The sequence below is a fragment of the Nicotiana attenuata genome, unplaced genomic scaffold (assembly GCF_001879085.1).
Source record: "Nicotiana attenuata strain UT unplaced genomic scaffold, NIATTr2, whole genome shotgun sequence".
Classification (NCBI taxonomy): Eukaryota; Viridiplantae; Streptophyta; class Magnoliopsida; order Solanales; family Solanaceae; genus Nicotiana; species Nicotiana attenuata.
In genome coordinates this window covers 523,494-535,257 of record NW_017670318.1, presented here as the reverse complement: position 1 = coordinate 535,257, position 11,764 = coordinate 523,494, and the positions used below count along the sequence as shown (strand labels likewise).

The window sequence follows — 11,764 nt, the reverse complement described above, 5'->3', positions numbered from 1 at the left end:
CTGATCTTGATCTAGATGTATTTTTAATCCAAAGGCTTGCAGTCTGTTCTTGAATCTTCGTCTTGATATTTTAATCAGTAGATCTACAGCGTTTGATCCACGAACTCTCTCTTGATTCTTGTTATAATTTCTGGTCCTTTTTCTGGGTTATGAAGACCCCTATTTATAGTTGTGGGGGGTAGGGGTGTACAAAGGAAATCGACAAACCGCACCAACCCGATAATCCGAGTCAAACCGAGAAAAAAAATTCGACTATGGTTTGGTTTGGTTTTGACTAAAGAAAGTCAAACCGAAACAAAACCAACCCGACATTACATATCTAGAATTTTTAGATATATTTAATATATAAATATACTTATTGTGATGTAATTTATAAATATTTCTTAAACTTTTTTCATAATTTTATCTTTTAAGGTATTATTTCAAGGTTGGACTTAGAACTTTTGAATGTTCCAATAAGTTTTATAGCCATTAATATTAGTAACTTAAATAATGCTAACAAAAGCCAAACCAAAATCAAATCAATACTAATGCTAACAAAAGACATTCAATTCAATACAACGAACGACAATGTATTGAATATCTATTTTTTGTTTTGCAATAATTTAGATAAATATTTTTATTTTTTCTTTAGTGTTTAATCATGTAATTAATACTCCCTTATTAGTCTACTTATTTTAGCATGACTTAGTACTTTTAGATTATATTTATTTTTATTATGGTTTTTTAATTAGCAATATTTATATTACATAATTTTAATGTCTTTATTGTTGAATATTTTAGAATAATGCTATGACACATCTCACATTTTGTATTATTTTCTTGTAAAATACCTTATATAGTTGTATCTTACTAGGATTAACGAAATATTTTGAGCACAAGTAATATGTTTCGTGCTACGAAGATTTTACCGGAAAAAACCCGAATAACCCGAATAACCCGAGAAAAATCGAGATTGCAAAATTCGAGTTTTATTGGTTTGGTTTGGTATTTAGATTTAATAACCCGACACAATTGGTTTGGTTTGGTAATTGTAAAATCCAAACCAACCCAACCTATGTACACCCCTAGTGGGAGGGAAGAGTTATGATAAGAACAAACTCTTTCCGACCAATCAAATTGAAGTGTGACAAAGCCGTATTTGATTGGCCAGAATATGTCACTTACACGGTGGTGCGATTTCATTGGCCTCTTAATTTGACTTGGCATGCCTTGTCATTTTGACACATGGCATGATTCCTATTGGCTTTTTCGTTTGACTTGGCGTACCACGTCATTTGACACGTGGCACCAAACTAGGCCTCTAGGAAGATGGCATCTCGGGCTTAATGAATTAGGCTCATCACTTGTAGTCCAATGAACTTGGACTGAATTATTAAATCCATCTATATCGGACTTATATAACTAATCCAATTATATTAGCCCAACAAATTTATTTGGACTAATATAACTTGAATTTAAAATAGAAAGAATTACAAGAAAATATACATGACTTCACACCATAGCAAAAAATGGCCCATATTTTTAAGTTTTACCTAACCTAGCCCATATTGTACATATTTTGAAAGCACTAACAAATTCAAAATATGTGTTTTTACAACCATTGCTTCTAAAAAGCTATGGAGTTAAATCTGTGTTCTCATAATCATTGCTTTCACTCTCTCTTCTTCTCACATCTTCTACATATGCTTCAAGGGGTTGTCTGCCATTGCTGCTTCTTACCCAGTGTCACCTAGTTGCAATGTAAGAAAATTGAAGAATAGAAGTCTACCATTGAAGGTCATTCAAAGCTTTGCTTTCGAATATAGGATTTTTTTAAGTTTGTTAGTTGTTTGGATTGGGTGTTGTTCCAATTGATTGAAACTATCAAAAGGAGTTCAAAATTTAAATTTGAAGTGATTTGGAGTAGAATTGAGCAAGATTTAAGTTAAATATTAGAAAAGACGCAAGGAAGAAGACGAAGTCAGTTTTTTGTATAATTATATATAATCTTGTATAATAGTGTATATGAGTGTATAAACACATCTTATACACTATTATACACTTTTGTATACCTTTATACAATCGTCTGTAGACGAACTTCTTCCACGATTTTCAGTTGCAATTCTTGTTCAAAACCAGTCCAAATCTCCATTAACTGACTTCAAATTTTATACACAACATCATTATACTATTTCTAACAAGTTTAAATAACACTCACTCCAAATTTCTCATAAAATCAAATTCGGAATTTAGATCCTATATTTAAGTTTGTTAAAAATCTACAAATGGATTTGATTTGTTGAACTAATATTTGAGTCACAGTTACTGAAGTGAAAATTAACTTAAAAGCTTGAGCAATCTTTTTTAAAAATTAAATAGTAATTTCTAGAACCTATTGGAGTTGGATGTTGAATCTTAGGCTATTATTTTTGGGCTAATTGGCTGTAAATTTAAATATGAGCTATAAATTGAAAACTAGGGAGCTCACTTGTTTTTATGTAAAATTTTTCCTTTAAAATATAGTCCAAATTAATTTATGAATTTAATTCCGCAAATTTTACACGCCAACAAGTTTAATTTTAAATTATTTTTTACTACTTTAGTGGGAATCAAATGAAAAATTAAAAAGCAAAAGAGAAAAAGGTTTTCTTTTTTATTTTGTTTAGTGTTCGAAACAAAAATTCTCGTAAACCTTTTCCTCCTCTTCAAGCACAACCACGTCTCTCTTTTTCCCCTCTTCCTAAAACCCTTCTCTGTTTCATTACCCCACCGCCATCCCAATTCACAAGTTAGTTCAATTTTTTTTGCTCTTGTTTGTGCAATCCATATAGCAGAAACCCTAATTCAGAAATGTCGGTGAGTAGAATATCATCTCGGTTCTCAAGGAATGTGTTGACACAGTGCCGCCTCTATTATCGTCAACAAAAGCAACAGCAGCAACACCACCTTCCCATCCTTTCATCTCAGTTTCACTCCGTTCGTGACATCAAAGAAAAGGTTCAATCTTTTTGCCCACCCCCAAATAATCTTTCAATCACCTTCCCGCCTTTTCTGGATTAATTAATGAATTAGGGTTTTGCTAGGGTTTTAATTGCAACTGTACTTTAGCTGTATAGCAAGATTAACTTGAACTTACTTTTAGCTTTGATTGTATCTACTAAAATCGGTACCTTTTAATGGGTTGCTGCAAAAATTTTATCTTGGAAAGTTTTGGACTTAAAACTATATGTGAGTTATTAGCAACACTGGCAACTCTCACATATAGTTTAGTAGGAGGAAAGAAGTTAAAATATGCTTGGATTTCAAAGAGTGTAGATATAATGATTTTGCCTTTAGCTTACTGGCAGTATGTAATTATATTCTTTTATATCCCAAATGAACTGAAAATGCAGGACAAGACTTATGTTGGGTAAAATGATTTCTAATTTTGAGAAAAAAATAAAAGAATCCTAATTGTGTCATTTCATGGTTAGCAGTCAAGTTCGCTGAAAAAACAATGATAATATGCTCGTCTATAACATAACAACAACAAACCCAGTGGAATCCTACAAGTGGGGTCTAGGGAGTGTAGTGTGTACACATACCTTACCCTACCTTGTGCAGCTAGAGAGGCTCAATTGAAAAATATGCTCGTCTGTAAAAAGATCTGCGGGCAGTGATTTAATGTACATTCTCGAGCTTGTAGTGGTTTTCTTCTTATAAGATCGTATCTCTAATGCTTACCTAAATGTTGCTGATTTTGCTGACTGTGTTTTTTTATCAGGTGTCTCTACTACCTGACTCTGCCTTGCAATGGTTTGGAATCTCATCCTCTGCATCACCCCAACCTAATGAAAAAGAAACATCTCAGTCCCAAGGTGAAGGAGGAAGCACAACAGAGAAAGCTTCAGCCTCTGCTGATTCTCACATTCAGGATGAGAAGGATGAATCAGGTTTTTATATGGCATATTATTATAACATGATTAAAAAAGCATAAGTAGAAGACATACTCAAGAAAATGCTCATTTGGATTCAGATATAGATGCGGAGGACCTTTCTAGGGATGACCTGGTGAAACTTGTGGTTGAGAAGGAAGAACTCCTGAAGATGAAAGATGATGAGTTTCGGAAATTGCAGGATAAGTTTCTCCGGAGTTATGCAGAGATGGAGAATGTCATGGAGAGAACTAAACGAGAAGCAGAAAATTCCAAGAAGTTTGCCATTCAGGTTAGTCTTGATGAGCGCATGCTTTGCTATGCAGGCACACAATTAAACTTTTTTGTGTTCTAAGTTTTACTTCCGTTTCTCTCATGTTTTGGTATAAATAATGCTGCAGAATTTTGTGAAAGCCCTACTAGATGTGCCTGATAACTTGGGCAGGGCTTCTTCCGTTGTAAAAGAAAGCTTTTCTAAGATTGATGCATCTAAGGACACAGTTGGAGCCATGCCACTTCTGAAGACACTATTGGAAGGTGTTGAGATGACTGATAAACAGCTGGCAGAGGTACAGTCTTACCCTTGAACCGTTGATCTCTCCTCATTTTATTTACTGTGGATTGTGGAGAGCAAGTTTGTAGAACTTCAGCTCTTTATGCTTTCTGGGGGTGCAAAGAGGGAGGGAAACTGAACGTGTGAAGCCAATTGGGATTATGATGTTTCCTCTTTGTCTGGTTATGAAGTAAAACAGCAGGGAGAGCAAGATTTTTCAGTTCTTTCTAGGATAGATGAGTCAACTTCTATTTACTAATATTTATTTTCTGTTCAATCATGCCAAATAATTTTTTCCTTCGTCCGATGTAATTCCCTTTATGTACTTTTGCAGTACCTTCTTGGAAATAGCTTTAGTAAAATACCATTTTTAATTTAAAAAGTAGAAATAAATCTTAAATACTCTATGTAAGAGAAATAAACAAATGAATGTCTCTCTTTATTCTTGGCCCTTTTGATTTGCAGGGAAAATAAAATCAAAATCAATCAATTACAGTTTTTTTTTAAATCACATACTTATCCTACACTCGTCTTTAACAAGAATAAAAGACTTGTGTTCAAATATCGAACCTAATGCAAGTGTAACAACAATTAAGTCTAAAAGCAAAATCAATCAACTAAAGGTTCGTACCCATTCTCTATCCAAGCACGGGCAGGACATAAGAGAAGAGAAAACAGAAAAAAGTAGGCTGGGCCAAGATCCAGCATAGAGGGGACAATACTTAGAAACAACACGTGGGGAAGCAAGAGAATGCTTTGTGTTTTCATACCTTCTTCCTGCCCTAATAGGTCATTTCCTTGCTTACACCCTTTCATCTTTTTGTTAATGAAATAGACATAGATGTCTCGACTGCTGAATTCTTATTCTGCAAACAATTCAATTCTCACGCTTACCCCTGAGTGGATATTCATCTCTAGCAAGAATTAAAAGAATTTTGACAAATATAGAAGTTAGTGCGAGTGTAACAACAACTAAATCTTAATCCGAACTAGTTATCTCCCAACTAGTTATTTTTCAAAATGAGTGTTAATCCCAACCAGTTGGAATCGTATGTCAGTATGCATCCGTGTAGATGTGTATACATACTGTTCATAGCTATGTCTGATTAATTTTGGGAGATTGTAGGTTTTATTGAGATAATTTTTCTTCACGTGATTTTAGGTCTACCTCATTTGCTTTTACCACCTTCAATTATCATACTGTCTATCATATTCAAGGTTGATAGTCGGGTATACGTGAAACACTGGCCAAATATCTCAGGCGTGATATGCTCTATGTTGCCACTCGCACCTTCTACTGAGTGGTCTTTGCTATAGCTATAAACATGCCTACCGCTGGGAAGACACAATAGTCGTTAGGTTCCATTAGCTTTGGCCATTGACAATTGACCATTTGCGTACGGGTTATTTTGTTCTATTTCAAACTTCAATGGTGTTTTTATACCATTTGTTGAGTTCCAGGGGGTATTATAGTTGCTCAATGTTATTTTTTGCACCATGTTATAGGATTTTTAATCCTTTTTGCAAGTAGGTTATAGATCTTACTAAGTTGCTTCTTTTGGTTTGCTGTGTTAATTTTTCAGGTATTCAAGAAATTTGGTGTTGAAAAATACGATCCTACAAATGAACAGTTTGATCCGAATAAGCATAATGCAGTATTTCAAGTACCTGATCCTGAAAAGGCTCCTGGCGTGATTGCTGTTTGTCTTAAGGTATTTTTTAGCATTTTCCTCTCAGTTCATATTATTTATTTGTTATTTCAGTCTTAATTTGTAAAATTCCTTAGCAAAATCTTTAATACATTCCTGATCCCTCTCATTGAAAGTCAAATGAGTAGCAGACAATTTAATTGGACTTCTGTTTGCAGCCGGGGTACACCTTGCATGACCGAATTATTCGGCCTGCTGAAGTTGGTGTAACAGTAGCCGTGGAGAGAGAGGCTGATCAAAGTACAAACACTTAAATGGGTGGCTCACTACTGAGGCTTTAGAGCTTGGAGTAGACAAAGTCCTTGCTATTTAAAATCAGAAACATTTTGCTCGCAGGCAATTTGAGTTCTAGATATTCCTTCAGGGGAGGTGTTCATTGTGCAGATGTTAATCTATTGGTCTTTTTGGTTTGACGTTAATCCAGAGTTGTCTTAAATTGGAACATTTAGAAGTCTCTGATTCATAAGGTATTCGTATTGCGCGTGGAGCACTTTCCTTCTCCACTTCTTTATCGATACGCAAGTATTGTTATACGTTTTGAACTTTTTAGTGGGAATGTAACTTATTCTGCATAAGAGACCCACGACTTCTTTTCTTTTGCTAAACCGGAGCTCTGAGTGAAAGAAGTGAGCATTATTTTTCAGCTAATGGTGAAGGCAAGGAAAAACACGTTCAGCTTCTGCTTTGATAACGAATTTCTTGTATTTTTATCGGTGTGGAAGTTAGCTGCTCAACAATATAAACACTGCAATCAGCCTAAAAGAATAAGGCGTATGCACTTGTTCTCTTGTATTTTTGGAGATGGGGAATTTTTCACTCGCTGACCAAGGCAAAAAGGATATTAGAACACTCTGTATTTGGAGATTGCTACTCTGACTGAGCAACTAATTAACTCAGCGAAACTAGATGTCACTTGTGCAATAGATTACGACATAAATTCCTTATATACAATAAAGTGTGCAAAAAAAAATGCCAAAATTACAAACCAGTAAGTTGTATTTGTTACTCCTTTCTCATTGCATATATGTAAGTCTTACTAGAATTAATAACAGTTTGAGCAATATATCTCCGTGTGACTGAGCCCTAACCATGACTTCGCGGATCAGAAACTTGATGGACCTTGCGCGATTCAGCACTTGTATATTGTCCCACAACACGAGAATAAGGTATTGATTCTTCCCCTCGGGCAAGGGCATCCACATTCTCAAGCAAATACTGTCTTGGAAGGCGGCCAACGACATTACCTTCCTCATTTCCATTTTTATCCAGGAATGCAAAATGAGGGATACCCTCAACTCCAAACTCATCAAGCTCTTGTTCCCACTTTGTGTTATCCACATTCAACATTACAAAATTCACGCGGTCCCTGCATTAACAGCATGAACTTTGGTAAAATAAATTGTTAACTGACTCACGCTATGTATGTTGCTAAAAACCTGCTACAAAGAACAAGGACAAACTCAAACAGGCAGGTGGTATCACTTAAACAGGAAATGAGAAACTTCTGCTATTGGAAAAATGGTGCTCTCTCTCTTAGAAGAATAACTCAAAGATAAATCTATTATAGTAATAGGAAAAAAGAAGTTGGGTTATAGGGGATCAATAGCAACAAAAAGATTTACTTGTACTGCTGTTCAACTTTATAGACATCCGGAGCTAATTCTCGACAAACTTCACACCAATCTGCATAGAATTCTACAACAGTAGGCTTTCCATTGGAAAGAGCCTGCATGGGAAGAGATCGAAAAGAAAATTTTAATCAAATCTACAAACAGAAAACATAAAAGAAACTACAGTTGAAACGACTCAATAGTGAAATATGTATCTGTGACTTAGAGGGCAGAATAAAAAAGACTCTGATGTAAGCTTACATTTGCTTAGGGTAGGGGCGCGGACGGGGTATTATCAAATTATGCAGGAATAGTGTTGCATCAACTAAGTAGATTGAAGAAGCGGAGAAAACTGCTTCAGTGATATCAGCTAACAACTATATACCAACATCCAACAAGAAATCACAAGACTGACAATTTGGTAACTAGGGAAGTTCGGATGTAAATCATACGATTGTGGGAGTATGAGATGCACTCTAGGCTATGTCATAACTATCAATTTCATTATTTTGCATTTGTAACTTATCCTTTGCATTTATCCGTGTGAACTAATTATCCATCAGATCTGATTTGAATTAAGTACATACATTTGCATTAGCATAAATACAACATCTTCAGAAGACCACCTTAACTTTTGCTTTTAATTTAGTATCTGAATCATGCATAAACCTCGTGTTGGAGGGCACCTTCTCTCTCATGTCTAGTACAAAAGCGACTAGCTTCTTCCACTGTCACTTTATTATTTTAATACATAAGAAGCCCAGCTTCAATCTATTTATAAGGAAAAAAGAGAGGCTAAACTTCTGTTAATACATAGCAAGGTGGAGTGAGTATGAAGCTGACTAGATCCCTTGCTTCTGGAGTTGCAGTATTTCAATTGATACAAAATATTGGGTAAGTTTCATGTCCCTCTTAATCAGCCACCTATAAACTTTTATTATAACATTGGGGCACCGCGTATCTCATTAAATCCAATCTCACTCTAGGATCAAACATGTAAGCATTTATAATCATTTTATCCGAGAGAAGGTAGCTCTTGGCGAGCTCATTGTCCATCAATTTTCTTTCTCATTGCCAGCTTGTTGACACATTAACGGAAAGCCATTATTATCTGCAGAGTTTCTTAAAGCAAACTCTAATATATGCCTTCCCTAATCAGCTCAGATTGAGGGAGGGTACCAATAGAATTATTGTGTATTTTGAATTATCCTTGCCTTGTAGTAAGTTGTAATTATCTATGTGAAGTAAAACATTTTCATTGTGCAGCATCTATTACCTTTATTTGGATGATAAGCTTCCTAAAATCTTAATAGAACTTATAAATTAAAACAAAAGCAAAATACTCCTATGTATCCTTTTTACCAGAAAAACTCTAATTGCAACACTAACCTCTTCATACGGCAGAGCCGCAGCCGTGATATCCTTCAAAGAAGGAATACCTAAATCTACTCTTTGTGAAGAGAAAAGTCCAAGTGCTGCAAGGACAGACACTAGTGCTACCCGCCGATTGAAGTCTTTGGTCGGATATTCAGGACCAGAAGATGGAGCAGAGACTTCAGCTTTACTAATCTCAGTGTCAACCCCTGAAGACTTATCCTGCAGAGCAACACAGGTATATTGGATTCTAAACAAAAGTACTGCACCAGACACGAATAACATTCAAGGGATACAATCAGTATAGGTTTAGTCGACACTGATAAAGCTGAAACGCCAATTGAGTCGACACTGATAAAGCTGAAACGCCAATTGAAACTATGTATTTGTATCAATATCAAAACTAGATTACACCACTAGCTATACTTTCCATGTAAACATATCATCTCACCAGCAAAACTTCAAACATTAATTCCTTTCCTTTTTGTGCGGGAACTGTAAGAAAGATAGTGTTGGGCTCAACCAACCCAATAATATTCTTAACATGGTGTGATATTTTACGCTTTGGGCCACGCCCGCAAGATTTTTCCCCAAAAGGCCTCACACCATTAAGGGATTCCTATACCTTATAGGCAGCTTCCCAATCTTTTCAGCTACCAATGTTTTCACACACCCAACAAATAGAGTTCTCCAAATATAAGTAAATTATTAACACTATTTTTCTTTTTCATGAAGTAATAAATGAATAAACAACACTCCTATCAATTAACAACAGTACAAATGAATGCTTCCCTCAACATGGAATTTTAGGGGTTGCTCTATTACTTCATTTTTCTAGCACACTATACAAAAATATCAAATAAAGGTAAAGGGGTTTGATGGAAACAATAAGGAAAGTGACAAGATTAAACCTTTAGTGCAGATTCAGGTGGGTTGGAGTTTTCTTGGCAACAGTCGCCTGTTTTTGGGTCAGTTTGGCAATATATTCTTTGATACTTGCAAACATTTTTCAGCTCATAAATGGAAGGTTTTACAAATTGCAAAGACTGATGGGGTCTAAAATGGAACGGCCTCAGTTTGTGGAGTCCAATGGGACTTGAAGCTACCCGAGCCATGGCGAACAATCTCTCTGCTTATGTGATTTGACGAAATCTTGGGCTGTGTTTTACGTAAAAAAAAACTCTGTTAAGACTTGAGTTAGTGGACATAGATGCTTCCTTTTTGTAGATTTTTGCAGTTTTTCGCCAATATTGTTCCTTATCTTTGAGGTAGCTCTATTTTGGTCCCTCAAGTATAATCCTGAGCATATTTAGTCCCTAAAGTATGCTAAAGTGGAACACCTTTAGTTTCAATGACGCAATATGTTACCCAACTCGGATTCATGAAGCAAATCTCCTGTTCTGAAGCAAAACATTTCCTCTCTTTTTATTGGATAATGCAAATTATCACTTTAATTTCTCATTTTTAGATAATATCTTCTAAAATTTTGACCTTGAAAATATCCCTTTTTGTACCAGTTTTCAATGAAAAAATGAAACTGTATAACCGCTGTAAAAATAATAGCCGAAAACATGCACAAATTTTTTATATTTTTTGTAAATATATACATTTTGTAAGTTAATATACAAAAATATATAAATTTTATATACTTTTTCAGCTACCAGATGTAAATAGTTTCTGGCACGGGCTAAAAGTGATAATACAACCTGGTTATTCGTTTGCTTCAATAATATGCCTAGAAGTGATCGTGACAGCTCTATTTTTTTTAATTTTAACTTTTCTTTTTGGAAAAATCAACTGAAAATTTTAAATGTATATATATATAAAAAATATACAAATTTTATATATTTGTTCGGCTATTATTTTTACAGCGGCTATACAATGTCATTTTCTCATTGAAAACTGGCACAGAAGGGGATATTTTCAAGGTCAAAATTCTAGAAGAAATTATTTTAAAAAGGAGGAATTAAAGTGATAATTTGCGTTATCCAATAAAAGAGGAAACGTTTTACTTCAGAGCAGAAGTTTTGCTTCATGCATCAGAGTTAGGTAACATCGTTAGTTTTGAACATTGTGTTAGTGAGACTAAAGGTGCTCCACTTGAGCATACTTAAGGGACTAAATATGCCCAGAGTTATATTTGAGGGACCAAAATAGACCTACCCTCAAAGATAAAGGACAATATTGGTAAAAAACTCTAGATTTTTCATTTGTGGTTTTTGCAGCGGAACGACGCCGAATTGGTTTCCTTTCCAGTTATAACTAGTATAGCTACCCGCGCGATACGCGGTCAATTTTAAAATTTTGCTTGTTATAAAATAATTGTGTAAAGCTTATATGAGAGAATGCTAGCATATTTGGCACACTTGACATTTTATAATAATTATACTAATAAAAGACAAAATAATATAAATGCATAGTTCATTGTCTAAATTTGTTAACCATAATTTTTAGCATTATTTAATTAGTTACTATATTTATTTTACAAATTAATCAATATCATAAATATACTCAAACAATCCCTATCTTCCTCTTGTATGCATTTTTTTTTTACTATAATATTTTTACTTAATTTTTTATTTAGTGTTTTGCCTATAATTCAAATATTAATTTTGAACTACT

General features: G+C 34.6%; 2 protein-coding genes across 2 annotated transcripts; one reads left to right on the top strand and one right to left on the bottom strand.

Annotated features, from left to right (window-relative positions):
• Positions 1–2,652: 2,652 nt before the first annotated feature.
• Positions 2,653–6,838, top strand: LOC109237774 (protein GrpE-like). Its single transcript, XM_019404145.1, has 6 exons — positions 2,653–2,979; positions 3,746–3,914; positions 3,998–4,188; positions 4,298–4,465; positions 6,033–6,161; positions 6,317–6,838. Exons 1-6 carry the CDS (start codon positions 2,833–2,835, stop codon positions 6,410–6,412), a joined length of 900 nt encoding a protein of 299 aa, XP_019259690.1. The 5' UTR covers positions 2,653–2,832; the 3' UTR covers positions 6,413–6,838.
• A 193-nt stretch (positions 6,839–7,031) lies between these two features.
• LOC109237775 (thioredoxin-like protein HCF164, chloroplastic) lies at positions 7,032–10,349 on the bottom strand. The gene is made up of 4 exons (XM_019404146.1): positions 10,054–10,349; positions 9,158–9,364; positions 7,781–7,884; positions 7,032–7,524 (listed from the first exon to the last, which is right to left on the bottom strand). Exons 1-4 carry the CDS (start codon positions 10,255–10,257, stop codon positions 7,242–7,244), a joined length of 798 nt encoding a protein of 265 aa, XP_019259691.1. The 5' UTR covers positions 10,258–10,349; the 3' UTR covers positions 7,032–7,241.
• Positions 10,350–11,764: the final 1,415 nt, after the last annotated feature.